The 24,705-nt window shown below is 51.1% G+C and overlaps 1 protein-coding gene across 1 annotated transcript in view; it reads left to right on the top strand.

Moving 5' to 3' along the window:
• Nucleotides 1-24,705, top strand: part of ANK1 (ankyrin 1) — a 107,400-nt gene that overhangs the window by 47,824 nt on the left and 34,871 nt on the right. The window contains exons 17-37 of the mRNA XM_047090815.1: nt 2,786-2,983; nt 5,251-5,349; nt 5,473-5,571; nt 5,815-5,913; nt 7,052-7,144; nt 7,579-7,651; nt 9,591-9,684; nt 11,096-11,174; nt 13,168-13,265; nt 13,366-13,590; nt 14,864-15,018; nt 15,321-15,532; nt 16,113-16,317; nt 16,640-16,736; nt 16,991-17,219; nt 18,387-18,512; nt 18,632-18,751; nt 20,016-20,094; nt 20,374-20,448; nt 22,204-22,335; nt 23,142-23,288. Coding sequence (XP_046946771.1) covers nt 2,786-2,983; nt 5,251-5,349; nt 5,473-5,571; nt 5,815-5,913; nt 7,052-7,144; nt 7,579-7,651; nt 9,591-9,684; nt 11,096-11,174; nt 13,168-13,265; nt 13,366-13,590; nt 14,864-15,018; nt 15,321-15,532; nt 16,113-16,317; nt 16,640-16,736; nt 16,991-17,219; nt 18,387-18,512; nt 18,632-18,751; nt 20,016-20,094; nt 20,374-20,448; nt 22,204-22,335; nt 23,142-23,288 — 2,734 coding nt within the window. The remainder of the gene's footprint in view (nt 1-2,785; nt 2,984-5,250; nt 5,350-5,472; nt 5,572-5,814; nt 5,914-7,051; nt 7,145-7,578; nt 7,652-9,590; nt 9,685-11,095; nt 11,175-13,167; nt 13,266-13,365; nt 13,591-14,863; nt 15,019-15,320; nt 15,533-16,112; nt 16,318-16,639; nt 16,737-16,990; nt 17,220-18,386; nt 18,513-18,631; nt 18,752-20,015; nt 20,095-20,373; nt 20,449-22,203; nt 22,336-23,141; nt 23,289-24,705) is intronic.

Here is a 24,705-nt window from a genome sequence, read left to right as displayed (position 1 = left end):
GCTCTGCTACAAAGGACAAACAAACCTATCAGGTTGCTCACTGATAGGGCAGCCAGGACTCGGAAAACAGGACCGTTTCTGAGAGAGCACGCCCCGCCCGATGCTCAGCCACCCGGCAGGAGGCTCAGCGCTGCCACGGTGGAGGGAGCCACGGCAGAGGGAGCCACCAGGGCGGGTTGGTGTGTGATTATAGCTGACACCTGCTGACTGCAGCGGGAACAGAGCCGAGACCGGGAAAATCCGTGCGGGCCTCAGTTTGTCTTCCCTCCTCAGAATGGATGCTCATCTGAATTTTACAGCCTCCCTTCCCTGGAGACACAGCGTCTCCCAGACACCTCTGTCTCCTTGGGCTCCTGTCCCTGCCGCTGTTGTAGCGAGCCCACGTCACTGTGCAGACGAGCATGCGGCCCCGCTAAGATGTGACTTACTCCTGCCTCTAAAAATAAAAAGCTGGACTCCCCGCCTCCTCACTCCCCTCCTTATATAAAAGAAATTGGAGCCAGGTTCATGGTATTTAAAGAGAGCCTTATCCAAGCACAAACCTTGTACAGATGGGGTTTGTTTCCATGGCAAAAAATAGTTTCCCAAGTAGTCTGGCAATTTTGTAGAATTTCACATGCAAATCTCTCTGCACCCAAACCAAACCCTCCCCCTTCTCATTTTGATGCTAATGTTGTTTTAACATTTAGGCAGATTTCTCTCCAGTGTGCATTCTTTTGGATGAGCTCATTTCCTTGGGAAAAAAAGACCTTTCCGTGGCACATACCCCTCCCTAAACACTCCACCTAGCTGCCCCTTGTCCTTGTCACCTACAGAAGGTCATTCATCCCCCTTAGTCCTGCTTTCTGGGAAGCCCAGAGGGGTAGTCTCTGTTCCGATACTGCCAGCTGCCCTTGTACGTCGGGTTGAACCAGGGATCACCTGGCCTGAGCTGCTGCCAAAGTACGTGTGCCCTTTGCGAGGACAGGGTGCTGTGTTTGCCAGTATGGATGTGCCCAGCTGCCCAGGTGACCCGTACTCCTGATTAGACTGCCATGAGTATACTTCGACTTCCCTGGTACTGTCCTTTGCCTATTGGAATTCCTAATAATCGTTGCTTTCCTGCTGTGAATACCTGCTATGGCCCGGGCCCTGGCTGGGTGCTCAGTTAGGTCATCCCACCCATCCTGGGGACGGCACTGAGAAGCAGACGTTCTCTGAGGCTCCCCTTACAGAGAGCCAATCTCCTGTGGGGATAGCTCCAGATCCCAAGCTCCATCTAGCAAACCACACCTCTTTCTTTGCTTTCTGTTGATACAACACAAAAAGAGTTTTGTTTAATTAATATTATAATCAAAGTGTTGATCTTGTTGTGGGAACACAACCTAAAGCGGATGTATTCTCATAACATTTTTTTAAAAAGGAACCCAGAAGTGAATTATCTTACATAATTATTCAATTGAATTGAATCTTTTTATTCAACTTAATTCTCTGGGTAAATTACAACTTCTCATTTTCCCCACGATATCCACCTTCCTAATGGCTCTTTCTCTGTCTTCCAATGTTAGGACCCTGGAATGTTACTATATTGTCAGCCCCCTTTTTTCCTCTTTCCTTTTCCTGATCAGTGATCCTGGCAGAATCAGAAATGTTGGTTTCCACAGTAAGGCAGTGGCTGGCGGGGAGGTTCAGATCTCTGGGAGAGACAGAGGAATGCTGGCCAAGGTGGGGAAACCGTATGTCTTATGCCATCTGCTCCGGGACTGGCAGGCATGTGCTAGGAAGTCATGGGTCCTGCTCAGAGGCCCTGAGGCCTGGCATCTCTTTTAGTCTTGAATGTGTGGAGGCCTTGCTACTCAAAGTGTGGTCCCTGGACCAGCAGCATCAGCATCATCTGGAAGCTTGTTAGAAATGCAGAATTTGGGGCCTGCCAAGAACTTCTGAGTCAGAGTATACATTTTAACAAGATCCCGAGTGCTTTGTGTACACACCGTGGTTTGAGAAGCAATGTTCCAGATGAAAGGACCTGGGATCTGGAGTCTGAAGGCCAGCTTGGGTTATCTGTTGTTCATTTACTAGGTGACATTAGATAAGGCCTTAACTTCTTTAAGCCACAAAATGAGACAATAATAAAAATGCCTGCCTTGTTTGCTGTACAAGGGATAATGTAGGTGAAAGTGGTTTCTAACAGTGATGACCAAAGTAGGCTGTCAGCTGTCTGCAGCAGGATAAGGCACTTGCTCCATCCAACAGCTGTGAGAAAAGAACAAGTTAGAAGTTATTATCCACTTTAAATGGCTTCAAAAAATATAAAAGGATGTCTCACAGACATTAAATATCTTGCCCCCAGTCACACAGCTAGTTCATGTGGAAAGAGGACTTGCCTTCCTGTCCTCAAGTTCCTTGCTGGGCTTGACCCTTCTTCCACCCCCTGCCTCAGCCCACAAGCCCGGGGAGGGTGGGGGTAACAGACAGGAGCCTTTCATTTATTTACCTAGCTTTCTAGTTCTTCTGCGAGCTGCTGGCTTTTGTGGTGACAGAGCACCTCCAGCAGAGCACTTTGTCATGCTAGCTGGGGGTGGGGTGGGGGTGGGGCTCCAAATCAAAGGGATTTGGTTTGTTTGTTTGTTGACTTAAATCACTCTCCTTGGTGACACCAGCTCTGCTCACTGAGTGTCGCTGAGTGTCCGGCAGGCCAAGAACCTGGCCTAACTCTCCCTCAGAGGATTTAAAATCTAAGGCATGTGTTCATATTGTCAACTCAGCATTCTTGTAACCGGGCTCCGGGTGGCTTCTTCTGTTTCAGAATGGCTACACCCCTCTGCACATTGCTGCCAAGCAGAACCAGATTGAGGTGGCCCGCAGCCTGCTGCAGTACGGGGGGTCAGCAAATGCAGAGTCGGTGCAAGGTGTGACACCCCTTCACCTGGCCGCCCAAGAGGGTCACGCAGAGATGGTGGCTCTGCTACTTTCGAAACAAGCCAATGGCAATCTGGGGAACAAGGTAAATATGGCTTCTCCAGATTTGCCCTGTAGTCGCAGTAATGTTTTAGTGGTAACTACGTAGATATTCTATCTGAATATGGAGTACCTGCTGGGTGCTTAGGCACTGAGTTTAGGTGTGTGTGTGTGTGTGTGTGTGTGCACGTGCCCATGCATGAGCATGTAATCCTTGCCACAGCCCTGTGTAGGTTTTATCTCAGTTTTATAAATGAATAAACAGATTCAGAAAAGTTGCTTGTTCCCAGGGTTGCATGACCCTGAGCCTACCTGACGCCAAAGCCTTTTCTAGATAGATTAGCTCAAGAATCTGCAAAAAGATCAATATTAAAATCCACAGTACACTTTCCCAAATATAGGCCAGTGGGTCTACATTCAGGAATGTAGTAAGTAATTTGGTACTAAACATTTGTTTTCTGTGGCAGAATATTTTTAAATGCCCACCCGTACGTTAAACTAGCAGTTCTCCATCCCGACTATTGGTGGAAGAATCTGGGTCCTTCCAAGATTGTAGACAGCATTTTGAGAGGATGGGCATATCAGTGTATTTCTAGGTGAAGTCTTCGTAGTTCTCAAAGGAGCTTCTCAAAAGGAACACATGACCCAAGAAAGACCAAGAATCACTTATTTTTAAAAAAATCATAGTTTTATTGAAGTACAATTTACATACAATAAAATTCAGCCTTTTGAACTGTACTATTCAGTGGTTGTTAGTATATGTACAGAATTGGGCCACCATCACCACTATCTAATTTCCAGAACATTCTCATCACCCCAAAAGAAGCCTCATACCCATTAATGGCCACTTCCCATTTCCCCCAAATATCTCAGTCCCCGGCAATCACTAATCTACGGTCTCTGAATTTGCATATTCTGGATGTTTCATATAGTGAAATCAATACAAAGAGCCACTCCTTTAGATGATAAAGGAACAGTTTCAGAAAGGCAAGCATTTTAAGGATAAACAGATTTGTTAAAAGATCCATTGGTTCTTTTTTGCACAGGTGTGGACAAGTGATCCCCAGGAGGGACCTGTTAGGGCAGGACCATTATACTGAGTGGATTCTTGGTTTCTGCCTTGTGCCATTTCAAGCAGGCTCTGTGAGGAGCCATAGGGTGGTGGTGATTCTCAGTACTGGAGTCATCCTCACTCATCCCACATGGCACTACATGGGGCAAATTACTGTGTTATCCTAAGAATCAGGCGAGTGCCTGGAGGCTTGTGACGGACGTAGGACCTCTCCATGTCACAGCCTGTACTCGCCACCCGCCCCACCCGCCCACCTGCTCAGGCCTTGCTGCGAGGGTTACTGCTTCTGGGCCTCTGGGCAGCCTGCCGGGAAGTGCAGAAGGCAGAGGAGGACAAGTGTAGTCCCTGGAGAGGGGACAGGCCCTGCCCCCCTGCCTCTGGCTGCAGAGGAATCACAGCTCTGTGGGTCCCACAGTTAGCAAAGCATATTGAGTAGGGGAGAGGGGAGAGAAGACTTTCCTGGCATTTTTGTGTGAGTGTGCACATATGAGATGACCCCTCCAACGCATCACTGTCCTGAGAAAGCTGTGCTGAGAACTCCAAGAATATGGTGCTTTCGGACCCTGAAGGATCATCCATCCTTCGACAGTGTGGCACGGGCTGTGAGGTGCTAATAACATGCTACACTGAAGTGGCACGTCATGCTTTCCAGTGTGTTTTCATCAGTGTTTTCTCAACCTTACTTTGCCCTCAAGATATGTCAGTGATAACCCCTATTTTCCAGATAAGGAAACCAGATAGGTTTAGGGTCTAGATAGGTCTAGATAAGGACTCTGAAGCTTGTCCCAAATTATGGAAATAGGGAATGTTATAAGTGGAAAGTTCCATTAAGTTTCTCTAGTTCACAGGTCAGCAAACTACGGCCCATGGGCCAAAACTGGCCCACCACTTGTTGGTGTAAATTAAGTTTTATTGGAACATAGCCATGTCCGTTTGTTTCCATGTTGGCCATAGTTGCTTTCTCATTATAACTGACAGAGTTGGGAAGCTGTGACAGAGACATAAGCCTAAAATATTGACTATCTGGCCCTTAGCAGAAAACATTGTTAACCTCTACTTTAGTTAAGCCACCTCATTTTTCAGATAAGGATAGAGGCCCAGAGCTGGAAGAGCTTTGTCCAAGGTCACACACCTGTTCGGTGGCTACACAGCTAGGTTGGGCTCCCAAACCCCAGTGCTCTTTCTCTGTGGCTTGAAAATCTTTATTGGCTACAAGATGATGAACTTCTGTTTCCTTCCAGAGCGGACTCACCCCCCTCCATCTGGTAGCACAAGAAGGCCACGTTCCAGTGGCAGATGTGCTGATCAAACACGGTGTCATGGTGGATGCCACCACCCGGGTAAGGCAGGCAGTTAGTTTGTGCTTCTGCCCATGTGTGCTTCCCCACCCTTCTCCCCTATGTGCACCCCTAGCCCTGCCCCGAAGCCTTGCTGCTTACCCATTCTCACCTCTTGCTTTTCAGATGGGTTATACCCCACTCCACGTGGCCAGTCATTATGGAAATATCAAGCTGGTAAAGTTTCTGCTACAGCACCAGGCAGACGTCAATGCCAAGACGAAGGTACAGGAACACTTGAGAGCTGACTTCTATACTGTCACTTCTTAGGTGCCAAATTAGGGTGCAGTCAGAGTTAACCCTGGGGCACTTGGGGCTGTGCCACAATTTTAAGCTTTGACCCTAGAGGCGGAAATGGGGAAAATGCCTTTTTTGTCTTGCACATAGAAGCCAGGCTCTATAATATGTGGGCAGTTCTCTCTCTCTCATAGCTAGTTAATCCTGCCAAAATGTTACCTTGCTTTACAGCAAGGATACAGTCCCTTGCACCAGGCGGCCCAACAGGGACATACAGACATCGTGACACTGCTTCTCAAAAATGGTGCTTCCCCAAACGAGGTCAGCTCGGTAAGTACCTACCAGTTTCCCAATTTTGGAGAAGTGGTCCCGATGGGCAGTCCCGTGAGACCCCTATTCACCACAGAGGCTTGGTCTACCCTTGCTGCACATCCGGGGCCTGGACCATAAAGTCACAGCTGTGTCAGTAGCCCAGGGCATGGGTGCTGTGATTGATTTCTCTTTCTGGTGAACTCTAGGTTATCCTCTAAATATCATTTACCCTCCCTCTTTACCTTTGTTTAAATAGTGCTGTTGAAACTCTCTCTGTGCATGTGTGACGCCACTTTTAGTAATAGTACAAGTAGCAAACCAAATGTCTTGCGTGGTTCATGATGTTTCAGGGCTTCAGGGTTGTCTTGAGCAATATGCTCAATCCTGAATAGGGGCTTCCACATTTGACGATGGGCAGGTTTTCCTAGATTTTCTCCATGGCTGCTTCCAGCTCTGAAGGCATCTGGACCTTCGTAGATGTGGCTGCTAAACCTATAACTGGTTGGAGCTGAATGTGTATGGGGCCCAGAACACATCCCTGGGACTGGAGAACTTAAAAGAAAATAAAGCCTCAATATCACTCTACTTCCACTTAGCTCTGTCTCTTCAAATCAAAGTAGAAAATATGCCCCTCCCCTGTTTCTGGTGGTGATTTGTGATTTCTAATTGGCCTAAACAGTTAACTGAAGTATGTATACATTATTTTGATTATTTTAGCACTCAGTAACGGATACCCAAAGAACTGGTGTTGGGAGCAGTGAGCAGCACTGCCCTCCACTTTCCTATTCCAAAATTTCATATGGTGCCTTCCTGACCCATTCCTTCCAGTTGGTTTGGTTCCCTCTTGGCAGTTCTTGACTTGTCCTAGCAAGATTTCCCCTGTTCTCATTTCAAAACTCCCACATTCGGTGCTACAGACTTAAAGTATCACTGCCCTCCTCTCTCCCATACCCCATCTTTGCAAGCATTGTTCCTAACACCTGTCTGGGCTCACAAGTGTGCGGGGGTCTTGCTCTGGGCTCTGAGGTGCAGTGTGCCCACCTACACTCTTCTAAACAATTAGAATGTGAGCTTGGTCTACATAAAGGGGGCAGTGCTTTCCCCCCAGACGCCATTCTCTTATCTGATCTCACTCTGTCTCTGCTAATTTTCCCAGAATGGAACCACACCTCTGGCAATAGCCAAGCGCTTAGGCTACATCTCTGTAACAGACGTGCTCAAGGTTGTCACGGATGAAACCAGTTTTGTGGTATGTCGGCTTCTCCTCTGCACCATCCACCCCAGATACACACAGACTGACATGGCGCCCCTGTGGGTTACTCTGGGAAGAGGAGCACATTCTGGGATGGGATAGGAAGCACAGCACCAGTGGCCAGCTGGGGCCACAGGAAGAGGGTGTTCTCCTCTATCAGGCGGAGTTGTACTGCCACCTAGTGGTGAAAAGAGTTAGGGCTGTGACCAGACCTAAGGGGGCAAATAGCAAGCTGGGTGCTGGGTGGAGACATGGCAATAGGAAGCTGGCATTTCCTGTTTATCTCCTTGCCAGACAGCTTTCAGGCGGAAGGGCCTCTCAGCTTTGATTCTCTTCCTTTAAGACAAACCTCCTTTCCCACCTCCTTCCTGCTGAATCTGTGAAAGGGCCTACTGTTCTATTTGGGTTGAATTCTCTGCTTTTTCTTTTAGTTAGCCAGTGACAAGCACCGGTTGAGTTTCCCTGAGACGGTAGATGAGATCCTGGATGTCTCTGAAGATGAAGGTAACGTCTGGGATTAACAAAAAGTCTGGGGAAAGTCAGTCCGAAGGGAGCACACCTGGGAGCCCTCTGTCCCTGGGTGCCTCCTGGCACCTGCCATAGTGCATTCAAGGGCCCTTCTTGCACACAGACACACACATGCACACACGTGTTCTGCGGAGCTGTATCAAAGTCAGAGAGAACTGCTTTTTAATGATGTTTTCCGTTATCAAAAATATTCCTTTAGTGTAATTTTAGGAGCAGGAAAAAAACCTACGTCTCAGAGTTAAAATACAAAATGCCTTGAACTTTCCTAAATATATGTGTGTTTGTCCATTATACATGGAGTATGATTCTACTCAGATCAACTCTCAGAGCTGTTGAGAACTGCAATAAAATTCTGCCTGATACTTTCCTGTGCTTTGAACAAATAACAAGCTGTTTATTTAAAATCTGTAAGAATTCTTTTTTTAATTAAGCTACTCTTCTGACCACATAGTGGGTCAGTAAGTTTTGGGGTGCAACCATTATTATGAACTCACTATAGTTTCAACTTCTGTGAGCCAGGGAGTGCTTGTAGTATATTTCCTGCCCCACATAAGCCTGTCTCCTCACTTAGGTCTGAGGGGAGCCCTTGTGATGTAAAATCACGGGGTTGGTCTGGATTATCTCTCTAGTCCCTGGTGTCTTAACCATGTCAGCGAGGTGATTAAAGCTCCTTTGTGTCCCCGTTAATAATATGCCTCTTGCATTAACTGACTTCAGTCCTGCCCTTTTTTTTTTTTAATTTTTTTAATGTTTATTTATTTTTGAGGGAGACAGAGACAGAATGCGAGTGGGTTAGGGGCAGAGAGAGAGGAAGACACAGAATCCGAAGCAGGCTCCAGGCTCTGAGCTGTCAGCACAGAGCCCAATGTGGGGCTCAAACTCACGAGCTGTGAGAACATGACCTGAGCCTAAGTCAGATGCTCAACCGACTGAGCCACCCAGGTGCCCCTAAATAAGTGTTTGTTTTTTTTTCTTTAAATTTATCCTGCCCTTTCTTAAACTTGGCTCTTCTTTGCTTTCCAGGAACTGCTCATATAACTATCATGGGTATGAAACACTTTCTGTTCCCTGTGGTCCTTTCTCACGAGTGCATTTCACCCTAAGCAATCCCAGCTCTCACTAATCCATTCCTGCTTTCCACCCTCCTCCAATGGCTAACAATCTGGAGCCAGGAGCTTCACTATAACAGGAGATTTACACCCATAAGATCCACGCCTGGGCAGGTAGCTCCTGCCTGTCCATTTCCGTGTCTGTGCCCATGCCACTGCGTTTGTGATCATAACTGCATGAGCTGTTGTTATTCCATTCTGTCAGCTCCAGATCACAGAGCCAGGATGCTCACTGCTAAGTGACAGTAAATGACACCGCAAGGTCGAGGGCTCCCGCTCGGTTCAAGCAAGGAAAGAGAAACAAAGAGGCAGTCGGGGCTGCAGACAGTTTGAACCACTTTGTAATGGACTTAGGAAATAATAAGGTTTCAGCTGCAATGATTATAAAAAAACGCTAGAGCCCTTCAAAATGAATGGGCTCAGTCCCATTGTAGTTTACACTTCCATAGCGTGTGGTGTGGCAAAGGACAGAAACAACTCTTTTCTTTGGCATCTGCGTCCCCAGCAAGAGCTGTTTTGAAGTGGAGCTTGTTCAGGCCAAAGAAGTCTCTTCTGGCTGTATTTTTTGTCTTCTGCAAAGGCTGGTATAGACTAAGCTGTTGGGAGCTGGCTAGCTTGCTCTGTGCCACCGGGCTGGAGGAACGGAACGGGGCTGGCCCAAGACATTGTTAGTGGTCCCCTTGGAGCAGCAAGGGCCTTGCTCTGCCGCTCGGGGGCCAGCATTGAGAGGAGGAGCAGGAAAGCACTTTTTAAATAGAAAGAGGAAACCTCCATCCTGTCACTCATGTAGACTTGTGTGGTTTCAGGGGAAGAACTCGTCTCCAAGGCTGAGAAACAGGATTCCAGGGATATCGATGAAGAGAAGGAGCTGCTGGATTTTGTGCCGAAGCTAGACCAAGTGTAAGGAGCGTGCACACCGCGCATGGGCAGGCGGGCCCTGGAGCTCGGGGTGGAGGGGTTCCCCGGCAAGGAAAAGTCACAAGAAGGACAGGCAGAGCGTGTGCTGCGGCCAGGGAGGGAATGCTGGTTGGCTGGATTGTGGGCCCGGTACTTTAGGATCAGTGAGCCCTGTCCCCTGACCGCCAGGCGGGGTCACGGGGGCCTCTCTCTGCCTCTGCCAGTGTCCCTGCTCCCTCTCTGTCTCCTCCTCACAGCCCCTCCCTCGCCTGCACTCCCAGCTTATCACCAGAAAAGTCCACTGAGGAAGATTCACATTAACAACTGTTGCCAAGCTGAGCTCATGCACTGACCATGGCTGTCTGCCAGCACGGCACCTTAGAGAAACCCACAAAGGGTTTGTGTCTGCCTGCAACACATTCCTCCCCCCACCACCTTGGGGTGCTGTGAATTATTCCCATGTGGGTACATCAGCACACAGAGAGATTTGGTGAATAAATCTAAACGTGACAATTGTAGAAACACCTAGTCCTCAGGGTTTCTGAAAAGACAAACATGTGCCATCTTAGTCCCAGGGCTCATTCAGAACAGGGCAGTGGAACAGCAGGAAGTGAAGGCCCAAGGGTATTTCACCAGTGAGTATTCACTGTATAAGATATGAATCTCCAAACTCAAAATCATTATTATTTACTGCACAGCAGTTAGAAAGAAGTACAAGACTTGGCCCCTCATAAAGAACCTACCAATTTATTTGGTGGGATCAAAACATACTCCAGGGGGTGCCTGGGTGGCTCAGTCAGTTAGCATCCAACTTTGGCTCAGGTCATGATCTCATCGTTCCTGAGTTTGAGCCCCGTGTAGGGCTCTGTGCTGACAACTCAGAGCCTGGAGCCTGTTTCAGATTCTATGTCTCCCTCTCTCTCTCTCTCTCTCTCTCTCTCTCTCTGCCCCTCCCCGCCCCATACTCTCTATGTCTCTCTCTGTCTCAAAGATACATAAACATTTAAAACAATTAAAACACACACACACACACACACACACACACCCCAAGAGGTCACAGAGCAGTGCAGGATAAGATGTTAAGGCCAGAGCGAGGATCCTATCAACAAGGGCTCCGAGGCTGAGAAGAGGGTGGTAAGTGTGAGGGAAGGCTTCATGTGGGAGGCAGCCCCTTCATCTGGCTTGTGAAGGACAGCTGGGCCTGAGGAAAGGCTTTGAGGTGAGGGGAAGAGGCTGGTCAGTGTGTGATGCTGAATTGTATTGCTTGTGTGATGTGCATGTCGGGTTGTGGCAAGGGGGGCAGGTAGGTTAGGTTATTATGGGGGTACGGAGGTGTTTCATTAGGCCTCCCATGGCAGCCAGGGGCTATTTAGAAGAATCATCCCTCTGATTTCCCCACGTTCTGGGTGTCTAGGGTGGAATCTCCAGCCATCCCGAGGATCCCATGTGTCACACCTGAGACAGTGGTGATTAGATCTGAGGAGCCAGAACAGGTAAGAAGCACCTTTTGTTTTTTTGTTCCCATCTGCAGAGAGTGGGTACCTCTGGGACAACGATGGTTTTGAAATGATCCACGGTATGATAGGAACTAAGAATTAAATGCCTGTAGCATTTACCAAGCCCTTCAATCCAGGCTTCCACGTGTACTTTGCAGTCCCCTGTGCTGCCAGAGTTCTTATTATCCCAGATATTAATGATACAAGTCTCAGAGAGCCCAAGGGTGTGTGAAATACCATTATGCTAGTCCATCCAGTCACAAATGAGGCTGAGAACTGACGCCAGAAATTCTGGCCCCAAAGCCCGTGTCCTCATGGCCACACTCCCTGCGCACAGGCTCTCTGCGTGCCCGGGACAATGGGTCACAGTGCTGGAGAGGGAGCTGAGGTTGAGCTGCGGGCCCAGTCACTAAACTCCTTTATTTCACATCCATTAGAGAGGGGGACAGTTTCTGCCTCCCCTTCCTCCAGGGATTATCGAGAAGTTAAAATACCAACACAGAAAGGGGTGTCAGAGAGAGCTGTTCCCAGGCGGCACTCTTGCTCATCATAGTCCCCTATTTTGTGGCTTCCCTGGGTGCCATCTGAATTTGTCCCAAAAAACGGTGGGATGGTTTCAAACAAGTTAATTCTCCTTAATTTAATTTTATGCTATCTGGCACCCCCCCCCCCCCACCGCCACCAAGGGAAGGAGATTTTCTAGGATAAAAAGCAGTGTGATGTTTGGAGGTTGGAAATGATTTCCCTGAGGCCTGATAACTGAACTGGGCCTGGCCTGTTTTCCAGCTAAGGCTGGTCTTTTCCTCTGCCACCAAAGGGCTAGATGTCTGAAAGCAGCAGCCATAGCCCTGGACCCCAAGGGTGGCATGCAGGGACAAGCCAGCTGTGAAGTTGTCCAATCAGCCATCCATGCTAGTGCTGTGATACTGGAGTCACTCACTGGGAGGCCTTTGGGAGATATGGTGAAATATGGTCCTGGTACAGATGTGGCATATTCCCTGGATGCTGCCAACAACAATGAGAAAGTCACCGTGTCAACCTGTGTCCTGTTGTTCCTTGACCAACCCATTCTCTTCAGCTCCTTGCTTAAGTCATGCACTCAAGACAGTGGGCATTCCTGGGTTCTTACTGTGAGCCCTGTAGGAGGACTGTGAGACCCAAGCCTGACCCCTAAGAGCAAACGGACCAGCTGGGAAGGGTGGGCTCAGATATGTGAAGCCAGTTCTCACAGATTGCGGAAAGAATCAATGTCCCCCATGCCAGATCATGCTGTGTGAAGCCTTCTGGATTAGAGTAGTGGGAAAGCTTCATGTAGGAGGCAAGGTGTGACAGTGGGTGGAGCAGGCCAGTGAAGGAGATGGACAGGGGTGTCAGGACCCATGGGAGCAAGAGGGGACTTGGGAGTAAACCCAGATTCAGACCCTGCTGGCTTTCATGGGTGCTTGTGATATGCAACGCCCCATGGGAGGCAGCCCCATGGCTCCGCAGCTATAGTGTCACTGAGGGGCAAGGACCATCCCTTTTGCAGATGAGGAAGGAAGTCCCCCAAGGTTAGGGTGTGCCCCGTTCACCTCCTGTACCTCAGATACCTGCAGGACGAGTCGCTGGCCCAGAGCTAAGCAGCTAGTAGGTGATGGTGCAGGGTTCCAGTACCAAGTCTGCGAAAACTGAGCTCCCTAGAGCAGAGGTTTCACACTGGAGAGGGGCTGGAGGAAAGAGCGGGTAAGTCTGCAGTTTGTGCAGTGGATGTTGGACCTAAAAGGAGCCAAGGAGCAGCCATGATGGTAGGAAGAAGTCTATGTCTCCTTTTAGACTCCAGAAAAGCCTTGTCCAGAAAGGGTCAGTAGTGAGTGTGCAGGATTTGGGTCGCTTGCTTTCTGGCAACGAGACGCTCCTGAGCCTCCCCAGCCCAGAACGACACCAACCTGGCCAAGACTAGCTCCTGTGGCCCAGGAAGTGCTGGGACAATTGGCCTTTCTCTCCTCCTCAGGCGTCTAAGGAGTATGATGAAGACTCACTCATCCCCAGCAGCCCGGCCACAGAGACCTCAGACAACATCAGCCCAGTGGCCAGCCCCGTCCACACAGGGTGAGTGACCCCATGACTCACGGGTTATGGGCGTGAGTCTCACTCTCCCTGTCTCAGAGAAGGCGTATAGAAGCCCAACATGGATCTGCCTGTGCCTTAGGTTTTTGGTGAGCTTCATGGTGGATGCCCGGGGAGGCTCCATGAGGGGGAGCCGTCACAATGGCCTGAGGGTGGTGATCCCGCCCCGGACATGTGCTGCCCCTACTCGTATCACCTGCCGCCTGGTCAAGCCCCAGAAGCTGAGCACGCCGCCCCCACTGGCCGAGGAGGAGGGCCTGGCCAGCAGGATCATCGCGCTGGGACCCGCCGGGGCCCAGTTCTTAAGGTGAGAAGTCACTCACATGGGATGCGACACATGTCCTTAACCTGCCCCTGCCCCTGCCTCTGCCCCTGCCCCTGCTGGTCCGTCGCTGCCACCTCAGCATCAACCACCCAGAACCACCCAGCCACAGGGAAGAGGAAATGCCAAGTCCTAGAGCCCCATGCAATCTTGTTTGTCTGCTGTCCTGACAGAGTAACAGAACCAGGAACTTTTAGTCCCTGTCTCCCAGATACACTGAGGAGTCCACAGCCCCAGGGTGGAGCTTACTCCTCTCAAATCTTGTATGATACTAGAGAAGGGGACTGAAGAGACTGGGCTGGCTACCTTGGGGCCTTCAAGGGCTGAATTATTTAAGCTTTAAGATGGTATTTCTAAAAGACAGCCCTACAGCATTGCCCCCAAGGACAAGATTAGTGGGCTTGAGAGTGAAGCAGAGTGGGGTTCTACCTGAGCTTTGTTGGGACAGGTGTGTCCAGGGAGGCCCGGCCTTCTTGCCTTTGTCCCCTGCCTGTCCCCACCTCTGAGCTTCCATCCACCCCTGGAAAGCAGCCTGCAGAGTGCTTTTGTGTTGCTTTCCCTTTTTTTTTTTAATTTTTTAACGTTTATTCATTTTTGAGAGACAGAGAGAGATGGAGCATGAGTGGGGGAGGGGCAGAGAGAGAGGAAGACAGAATCCGAAGCAGGCTCCAGGCTCTGAGCTGTCAGCACAGAGCCCAATGCGGGGCTTGAACTCACGAACTGCAAGATCATGACCTGAGCCGAAGTTGGACGCTCAACCGACTGAGCCACCCAGGTGCCCCGATTTTCCTTTTTAAATGTAGTCATCAAAGCCTCCCTCTGAAGGAAGTGGCTTTATCACCATTGGATAGAGGAGAAAGCTAAGGCTTGGTCCCCTGCCTAGGGATATCTAGGAATGGCTGGCGGGTTCTCGGGATCAGGTCCAAGGGCTGGGTTACTCAGCTGAGCGTCCACTACATGGCCATGGCAGGAGATCCCCCTGTGAGGTGAGATTGGGTCCTGTGCTTACTGTTCCTCCGGGGCCTGGCAGTGAGTGAGGGACCCTCGGAGCGTCTCAGGAACTCAAGGAGTGTCTGTTCCCCATCTGGACCTGCCCCAAGGTGGGGTCTCGCTCTGGCTGCAGGATCCCATCTTTCTCCAAGCAGGGACCGACTGCCCCCCCTTTCCCTGTTCCTTCCTCCCTGTGCACAGCCACCCGCCCACAGGCACCCACGCCCACATCTACACACCTTGCCCACCATCTGCTCTGTCCCCTCAGCCCTGTGATCGTGGAGATCCCCCACTTTGCCTCCCAAGGCCGTGGGGACCGTGAACTCGTGGTGCTGCGCAGTGAAAACGGCTCCGTGTGGAAGGAACACAAGAGCCGCTATGGAGAAAGCTACCTGGATCAGATCCTCAACGGGATGGACGAAGGTAACTGAGCCCCAGGGATCCCAGAGCAGGGTGCCCTCCTTCTGGAAGGTGGGACTTGAGCTTGCAATTTTGGGGTGGGTTGTTAGGACCGCCTGGAGTTTGGGAAGGCCAGAGAGACCGGGGATGGCCCCATCAGGTCCAGTCCCAGGTGCCTGGGGCACCTGAGGGGTGCTGCTAGGTGCCTGGGGAGGGGACAAACATCGGGAGCCAGGGATAAGGAGGTTCTGGGGACACAGTGGTTGAGCCTGCATCTGGCACGACGGCATGACCGGGGTGGGTGGCATCGTGCCATGTGATTACAGAGCTGGGGAGTCTGGAGGAGCTGGAGAAGAAGAGGGTCTGCCGCATCATCACCACCGACTTCCCCTTGTACTTCGTGATCATGTCACGGCTCTGCCAGGACTACGACACCATCGGCCCTGAAGGGGGCTTTCTGAAGAGCAAGCTGGTCCCCCTGGTGCAGGCAACATTCCCAGAAAACGCTGTCACCAAGAGAGTGAAGCTGGCTCTGCAGGTGACACAGCCCTCCCTCCTCACCAGTTGCCCCCCCCCCCCGTCCAACTCAGAGTTTATGGAAGGTGGGAGGAATTCAAGGCCCCCAGGAAGACTTCCCCAGCACATCCCCCACTTTTGTCCAATGCCTTAAAATCCCAGTTAGAGATGTGACCTTAAAGCTCAGAAGTCGGGTGAGTGGGGTAGGGCAGGCGCTCCCTGGTAAGTTGCAGAAAGCCCCAGATTACGCATTAAACCACGATGCCAGCATGCTCGCGTGCTCGACGTGAAAGAATTCCACGGGGCATCCTGGAGAGGTAACTAATGGTGAGCAAGGGTGGTGCCACCCACGGAATGGGAGCAGCAGGAGAGGGGGAGAAAGGGCTCCGGAAAGAGAGCTGAGCAGTGATATCAGCCCCAGGATGGGCTCCATGCCCAGCAAAACAGATCTGTGTGGTGCAACAGTGGAAGGACCGCTGCACCCCCTGGGAGCCTTTGCCCTCTGTATAAACAGCCTGCTCTCCCTCTGGGGACGTGCTGGCCCTCATGAACAAGTCCCCCCTGCTGCTGGAGGCTCAGTGCCTGCCTTTGCTACCTTGCAGGCCCAGCCTGTACCAGATGAGCTTGTCACCAAACTCCTGGGCAACCAGGCCACGTTCAGCCCCATCGTCACCGTGGAGCCACGGCGCCGGAAGTTCTATCGCCCCATTGGCCTTCGGATCCCACTCCCTCCTTCCTGGACGGACAACCCAAGGGACAGCGGGGAGGGGGACACCACCAGTCTGCGCCTACTCTGCAGTGTCACTGGTGAGAGGTGCCCCTGTCCCATCTTCTGGGTAGCAGCAGCTCCTTCTGGCTACATGAAGGAGAGACAGAAAGGGAAGCCGGCCATCACCTTGCTTCGGCTTCCCTAGGCGATGTGCTCTTTGAAGGGAGGGAGGGGCAGTCCATCTGACTAGAGCCTCCATGGAATCGCTCGAGGAGGGGGAGGGCGTGAGAGAAGAGATGTGCTCAGGGCCACACAGATGTGCCCATCTCCGCCCTTTCATGCTCAGCCCTTGGCAGCTCGGCAAGCCGTGTGTGTGCCACCTGAACACTGTCCCCCAGCCCACCTGTGTTCCTGTTGCAGGAGGAACAGACCAAGCCCAGTGGGAAGACATAACGGGGACAACCAAGCTCGTGTATGCCAACGAGTGTGCCGCCTTCACCACCAACGTCTCTGCCAGGTGAGCCCAGAAACCCCGGGCCCTGCACCGAGTGGTCAGCGCTGCCCTGATCATGGCTTATCCCCAGGCCTTGACCTGCCCACCCCGTGCTTAGGGCCCCCCGTTTCCCCTTTCCACACAGAAGCCCCCACCCTGACCACCAGGCTTTCTAGAGCAGCCATCCCCATGGCTTATGGGCTCCTTCTGTTTGCACAGACATGAAGCGCTCCATCTGGCCCATAGAAACGTGCTTATAATCAGCCCTCTCTTTTTAGGTTTTGGCTGTCAGACTGTCCTCGCACTGCTGAAGCTGTGAACTTCGCCACCCTGCTGTACAAGGAGCTCACTGCGGTGCCCTACATGGCCAAGTTCGTCATTTTTGCCAAGATGAATGACCCCCGGGAAGGGCGTCTGCGCTGCTACTGCATGACAGACGATAAAGTGGACAAGACCCTGGAGCAGCATGAGAACTTCATTGAGGTGGCTCGGAGCAGGGACATAGAGGTACCGTGGCTGGACGTAGTGTGAAAGTGCTTGACTAGCATCATCTCCCTTGATCCTCATACCCGCGTGTGCTTTTATCATCCCCAGTTTACAGATGTGGGCACTGAGGCTGAGAGAGGTTAAGTAGTCTGCCCAAGGTCACATGACTAAGTAGAGGGTAGAGAAAAGATTTGTCCAAGTAGTCTGACACCAGAGCCCACAGTTTTACCCACTATGCCAGGATTCTGGGAACGCCCCGATGTGGCAGGGAGGGCGGCTGGACAAATGAGGTGAGGAACAGGGACTAGATTTGAACCTATTACTGACCCTAGGAGACTCATCATGTTAAGACAAGTAAGAAGCCAGGACCTTTCCAAAAGTCTGGCCTTGGAGTCTGTTCTGAGCCTTCTTGGGGGGCTGAGGGCCCAGAAGGAAAAGCACAAGGCTGGAACTATGGAGCCCTACCCCTAATCCTGATTCAAGGACAAACTAGACAAAGGACTTACTCTCTTTGGGCCTCAATTTCCTTACCTATCAAATGGGGTCATGATAACTTCTCAGTCGAAAGCATTATATACACAATAGGGATTCTTATAATAATGGGTGAGATTATGCTATAACATGGTCCTTCCAACACTTCTCATAAACTAAACGTTGCAGAACAAGTGTGAAAAGAGATTCAGCTTTTGGGGGGAAGCCATATTTTGATACTTCAGTGGAGTTCTAGAGTACTCTGATAGCAACCCTGATCAGCCACCCAGGGATAGGTAAAGATTCCTGCTTGTTGTAAAATCCTCTGAAGTAAGGGGGCACCTGGGTGGCTCAGTTGGTTGAGTGTCCAACTTTGGGTCAGGTCATGATCTCGCAGTCCATGAGTTTGATCCCCACGTCGGGCTCTGTGCTGACAGCTCAGAGCCTGGACCCTGCTTCGGATTCTGTGTCTCTCTGCCCCTCCCCCGCTCATGCTCTGCCTCTCTCTCTCTCTCTCTCTCTCTCTCTCAAAAATAAATAAACATTTAAAAAAATTCCTCTGATGTAAGGAAGCATGCCTCCCTCATTTCAGCCTTGGGAACAAAACCTTTTTCAAAACAAATGGCGGGTTGTGTCTCATGCTGTAGAATGAGTATGATCTGGCAAAGAGATGACCAAAGCTGAAGGCAGGACATGGCATTTGCTTTTCTCCTACAGGTTTTGGAAGGAATGCCCCTTTTCGCGGAACTCTTTGGGAACCTGGTGCCCGTCAAAAAAGCTGCCCAGCAACGGAGTTTCCTCTTCCAGTCGTTTCGGGAGAACCGTTTGGCCATACCTGTAAAGGTGCCAATCTCTCCTCTGGGTCTACAAGGTTCTGGGAGGCAGAAGTCTCTAAGCCAACCAGCCTGGTGGCCTCTGGAACAGCACCCCCCCGAATCTTGCTTTTGTGTGATTGAATTTAGGTGAGGGACAGCAGTCGAGAACCAGCAGGGTCCTTGTCATTTCTGCGCAAGGCGATGAAGTATGAGGACACCCAGCACATTCTCTGTCACCTGAACATCACCATGCCCCCCTGTACCAAGGTGAGCTGCCCTCCGATGAGGACCCTCGCCAGAGATGGGGTTCCCTGAGGAGGTCCCGAAACAGACGCAAGGTCGCGTGCTTCCCAAGGACCTCTTACCATCACAAAGCAGCCTTTGAAGGCTCTTTGCCGTCTTCTGGACAGTTGACGGTGGCCTGGCAGGGAGAGTGTGCCCTGGCCCTTTCTGCAAAGCTAGGACCAGATGCCAGTGTCAGACAGTGGTCTGCATGTTCTTACTGTGGGCCTTGAGCCCTCTAGGATGTTCCTTCTCGAGGGCTAGAAGGAGCCCAAAAGATGTCTACCTGAGCACCCCTCGTCTGGGCTCTCTGAGGCTTAGAACTGGGTGTCACATTGCTCAAGGTGACCCAGCTGTTTGATAGGGTTTTTCAGGCCTCCTTTTCATATACTTGCTTATCTTCCCCAGGGTGCCAGGCCCTCAGAGAAGGGAGCCCTGGTGTCTCAGCCACTGCAAACACCCAGATTTTTGAGCTCAGCAAAAGCGTCTTGACCAAGTATGTTGATTTATCCATACCTGTAAGAGCATCTGAGTCACCACTGCGCAAGGGACTTTGGAGGGATCATATGTCTCCATGTTCTTGTTGGTGTCGTTTGGCTGCTGCCATCGTTGTAATTGTCAGCCTTCCGTGCCCAACTAGGGAGAAAGCAAGGTTACATCCATATGTCGTGGCTCGATTTCTCTTTACTGTCTGGGGAGAGTATGAGTGCACTTCTCTTTCAAAAGAGGATTTCCTGCACCCAGAGCTAGCATCTGGGTGCTTCTCTGTAGGGCTGGAGTGCTAAGCCTCGGACTGGTGCCAAAAATAGGTCTTTTGAGTATAAAGGAACCCAGAAAGAAACACTGGTTTTTAAGTTCAAACCCCAGCTCCGCCACTCATTAGCTGAGCTGCCTTGGGCAAGTTACTTAACCCCTCTAGGCCTCAGTGTCCTCATGGATGAGATGGGAATAGTAATTGTACCTGCCCAGGGGCTGTTGTATGCATCAAACAGGGCCTGTCATGTGGTAAAGGCCACGTGAGCTTGCCATTACTATTAGTGATAAAGTGTGTGACTCTCATCACTCCCTCTGAACCCCCACCTCTTCGCACACATCTGCTCTTTGTGTTGCGGCTCCAGAGACACAGACCTACTTACTGTTGGCCGGGATTGGCATCATGCCCACCCCATAGCCCCCGGGCTCCGAGCACCTTCCCACCAAGGGGGTAACCCCAAGCCCAAAGCACCCTTTCCTCATCTTTCTTCTGCAGGGGAGCGGAGCTGATGACAGGAAGAGGACATTGACTCCCCTGGCCCTGAGATACAGCATTCTCAGCGAATCGTCACTGGGTATGAACCCCTTTGTGATATGTGCTCACTGCCTTCCCAGGAGGTTGTGGGTCACATCACTCCCCCTCACTCCTGCAAGAGCTCTGCGTTGATGTGATTTCCTTAGCTTGTTATGAGCACAGCATGTGGAGCCTTTGGCCCCAGTCCCCACGGAATGCTTGCAGGCCAGCATACAGAGGTCCGCCGGGGGCCAGAACATCCATCTGAGGTCATTTATCCATACCTGCCCATTCTGTGTCCTGCCAAGGCTGCTAAATGAAACCCGATGCTTCTCCCTAGGTTTTCTCAGTGGGACCGACCGAGCAGATATGAAGATGGCTATTATATCAGAGCACCTTGGCCTCAGCTGGGCGGGTAAGTCGGGGACTTGGGGGCAAAAGGCACCTTGCCAGTCTACACGTACCCCTCCAGCTTCTTGCCTCTACCTCTTCCTACTGTCCTCGGTGCATCTGATGTGTGATTGTCTTGTGCAAGTCTGTTGCCCAAGCAGTGCCTTTGGGTATACCCATGGAAAGTAAGCTCCCACCCTCCTCCATTCCTGCCCGGTTTTTCTTTTTTTTCTGCCTGGGTTTACTTTATAAGAAAGAATTAACTTTTGAAATTACGAGAGACCTTAGAATTGATCTGGTTCACCTCATTTTACAGATGGAAAAATTGAGATCCAGCTGAATAGAGTGGCTCTAATTAGTGACAGAGCCCTGGAAAACCAGCCAACAAATAAGCACAGAAACAAAAAACTATGTCTCTATGACTGCCTGCCTCTTCCTCCCTGTACTCACCTTGCCCTTTCTCAAAGGCTGGCTTTGTTGAAGGAAAGGAAGGAAGAAAAGGAGATGGCTCAAAATTGTTCACTTGTAATTTCTGGCTGTACCTGAGGTCTACCAGAAGTCCCACAACAAAAGGGTAGATCACATCTGAAGTGACACTGTGTGTGGGAAAATACAAGTGAAAGCTCAAAATGCGTTTTATTCAGTCACAGGACCTATAACTTAACCACCCCCCCCCCCGCCTTGTTATGTTAGCTTTTATATGAATGGACTGCCTTTACTCAGTCACCCTGTAGAGAGGACTTCAGAGAAACTCAGAAGCCTTAGCAATAAGGCTTGCTGAAAGGCTCTGTGACAAAAAATTTACAACAGAAATTCAGGAGCTGTTCGTTCTTAAGCCAAAAAAGAATGCCTACTGCTGCTTCTTGGGGTGTGTGTGTGTGTGTGTGTGTGTGTGTGTGTACCTGTGCATTCTGATCCTTACCATCACTGTCCCCTCTGGTCTTCCTCATCCTTGAAATTAGACTCTGAGGCTGTTCTCCCTTCCAAAGCACCTGTGAGAAATAACAATAAAAATAATGGGAGGGTGGGGCACCTGGGTGACTCAGTCGGTTGAGCGTCCGACTTCAGCTCAGGTCATGACCTCATGGTCCATGGGTTTGAGCCTTGTGTCAGGCTCTGTGCTGACAGTTCTGAGCCTGGAGCCTGCTTCGGATTCTGTGTCTCCCTCTCTCTGCCCCTCCCCCATTCATGCTCTCTCTGTCTCAGAAATAAATAAACATTAAAAAAATAATAATAACGGGAGGGAAAAAGCTAACATTCTGTGTTATTGCCTTGCATTTAGATGGGAGCTTATATTTTCATTTTAAATGTGATTAGTGCCTTTCCCTGAAGAAACGTAAATACAGAAAAGCATTCCCATGATAACTGCTTCCTGGTGGAAAGTTAGTGGCACAGGCGGCACTGGAGCGGGCGTCCGCAGGCTCAGCCTGCTCCTGGCTCTGGTCTTAGCTTGTGCCATGACCTTGCATAAGCGTTAACCTTGCTGAGAGGCTCAGCCTTGTCATCTAATAATATGTGAATTGACGAAAGAAAGGAAAGATATTCCTTCATTCGTTCATTCAATACCAATTTTTTGAGCATTCCTATCCCTGCCCTATTTTCTGGATGTCGGAAGATGTAGGTGTCTGTGTTCCCCTAGTTGCTTCCTGGTAAGAAGGAATACCAAAACCCAGGGGGCACTGTTCCTTGATTCCCGGTACTCCCTGCCAGACGCAAGGCACAGCACCTGCTGGGGGGACCAGAGGCGAGCTCACACCCAGTCTTGCTTCTCTGCCTGCAGAGCTGGCTCGGGAGCTTCAGTTCAGCGTGGAAGACATCAACAGGATCCGTGTGGAAAACCCCAACTCCTTGCTGGAGCAGAGTGCAGCCTTGTTGAATCTCTGGGTCACCCGCGAAGGCAAAAACGCAAAGAGTCAGTACCGTTAAGCTAAGGAAGCGTCCTCTGTCCAAAGCCTGTGCAGGACCTCCCCTTCACCGGAGCCTTTCTGCCTTCCAGCTCCAGTTGCTGTCTTTGCCTTGGAGCCAATCCCGTTTGCTGTCTCTGTCTCTCTGCCCCTCACACACACACCTGTCAGGGTCCTGGGGTCCTCGGGGAGTCCCATCATAAGAGGATAGGATGGTCTTGGCCTTGGCCTTTTTCCCATCCCCCGAATAAGACCAGAGCCACACCAGAACGAGATGACAGCACAGGTGTAGGGTGTGTGACTTCTCACTGAGTTTCTCAAACAAATGAGGACTGTCCTCTCAGAACAGAGCAAATCCTGCCTGATGCAGGAACATCTTTTCCTCCAACCTGGAGGGAAGATCCGTCACCCTGTTTTCAGCCCTTTCTCAACTAAATTCCCATACTCAGAAACACTAAGAGGAAATTGGGTGTCTGCATTTGGATCTCAAATCAACTGGCGAGGACCAAGGACAGTATCCTCTTCTCCTCACTCTCATTTCTTGCAGAATTCCTCTCAGATTACAAAAAAACAGTCTTCCCATGCTTTGCAGTTGACCACCCTTAGGGTTTAGAAAAGATCTGTCAAAGGATAACAAAAGCTTCCCTCCCACCCCCCAGAGGCAGGTAGTTTTGATTCTGACAAAGGAGGGGTGCTGAGAAAACAAATCATCCCCCACTTCCCTCCCTTCTCCACACCCCACAACATTCCCACACTGTCTATGAGGATTGGAGCCCCCTTGGCCAGCACCCCTTTTTCCCTTCTCCCCCTGCAGTGGACAATCTGTATGCAGCCCTGCGCAACATTGACCGGAGTGAGATCGTGAACATGCTGGAGGGCTCGGGCAGACAGAGCCGCAATCTGAAACCCGACCGGAGACACAGGGACCGGGACTACTCTTCGTCACCCTCCCAGATGAATGGTGAGTGTCTCCTGGAAGGAGGTGGGGCTGCGCTGGGCGCCACCTTCCAGGCACCAGCACAGGACACTTTGTGAAACCATCTTTCCCTTTGGTGGGAGGTTTGGTCTCCTCGAACTCCCTCCCTGGTGGTGCTGAGAGCACAGGCAAGCAAGAGAGACGGGAGCACTCCTGTGCAGAGGGGCTCCCGGATGCTGCCCTAGGCTCCAGGCTCCTGCTGCAGTCCAGGGAAGAGCTGGAGTCACCCCTGCATGTTGCAGAGGCTCTCCATGGTTCTGTGCCACCAGTGGCCCCACCTCTTGGGGCCTGTGTCCCCATCTGTAAAACAGTCAGTGGTAGAGAAGCAAAGGGCATGGAGATTCTGGCCCAAGATCTGATGTGGTGAAGCTGGCAGGTGTTTTAGAAGTCCTATGAGGCTAAGTGGGCTTCTTTCCTTTGAGTCTAGTCTCTCTGTTTCTCTCCCTCCCTTTTTTCTCACCCCATCTCTTTCCTCTCATCCTTTTTAATGCGCTTCAGCATGGCACAGACCCCCAGTGTGACCAGGCCCTAGGGGAGGAAGCCTGGAGGCCCCTGACCTTTGCCCCCAGTACCCACACAGCAGCCTCCTGTGCACCAGTGTCCTTGCAGCAGCAGTGAAATTAGCCACCTGCATGAAGGAGAGGGGATTGGGGGTCCCCCACCCCTTCCCCCTCACCTGCCCTCTCTCCAGCCACTGGGCACAGAAACAGCAGAGGCCCCACTCTTTGGAGCTAATCCTCTTCTTTAGAGTCAGCAGGTTAGATCAGATTCCCAAGATTCCTTACAGACCTTGAAGAAACAATTTTAAGTCTATGAACTTTCTTCTTGTGGTGCCTAAATATGTCACCCTAGGCGGTGACATCGCGCTGTCTGTGCTTCCCAAGCGGCTAGTTTACTGGCCATCCCTGGCCACACACTCACGTGCACGCTGGGCAGGTGCCCGTGGCATGGGGGGGGACCTGCCATGAGCCGGTAAGTTCTAGGTCAGTCTGGGCAGGGGGCCTCCTTTTGCCAGGTGGGGCCTGTGCATGCCAAGCCCCTTACACGTTTCTCTCTCCCGTGTCCTGTGTCTCCTGAAACATGCTGGGTGCAGGGCTCCTCTGTTGATCACGTCCTGTCATCTTTCTCTTCTGCCTCTGACCTCACCTGGACCTCTAGTCCGCTCATTCTCTCGCACTGCCTATCTCCACTGTCTCCACCTCGGCCGGGTGTTCAGGAGCCGTCCGCCTCCACAGATGCATGTCGTGAAAGACTTCTAGCCCTTCCTCCCCACCAGTCTCATGGCCGTGTGCGAGGGCGTGTGTGTGCGTGTGCACGAGGGCCTGCGAGTGCCTGAGGAGTTGTCTCTCACTCTTCAGACCCGGCATAAAGGCTTCAATGCCGTGGTCCCCTCCCATGTCCC

Source organism: Lynx rufus, unplaced genomic scaffold, assembly GCF_022079265.1.
Source record: "Lynx rufus isolate CCGP_SWC_20201006 ecotype Redwood Valley unplaced genomic scaffold, mLynRuf1.p SCAF_3, whole genome shotgun sequence".
Classification (NCBI taxonomy): domain Eukaryota; kingdom Metazoa; phylum Chordata; class Mammalia; order Carnivora; family Felidae; genus Lynx; species Lynx rufus.
This window is presented reverse-complemented; position numbering and strand designations above follow the sequence as displayed.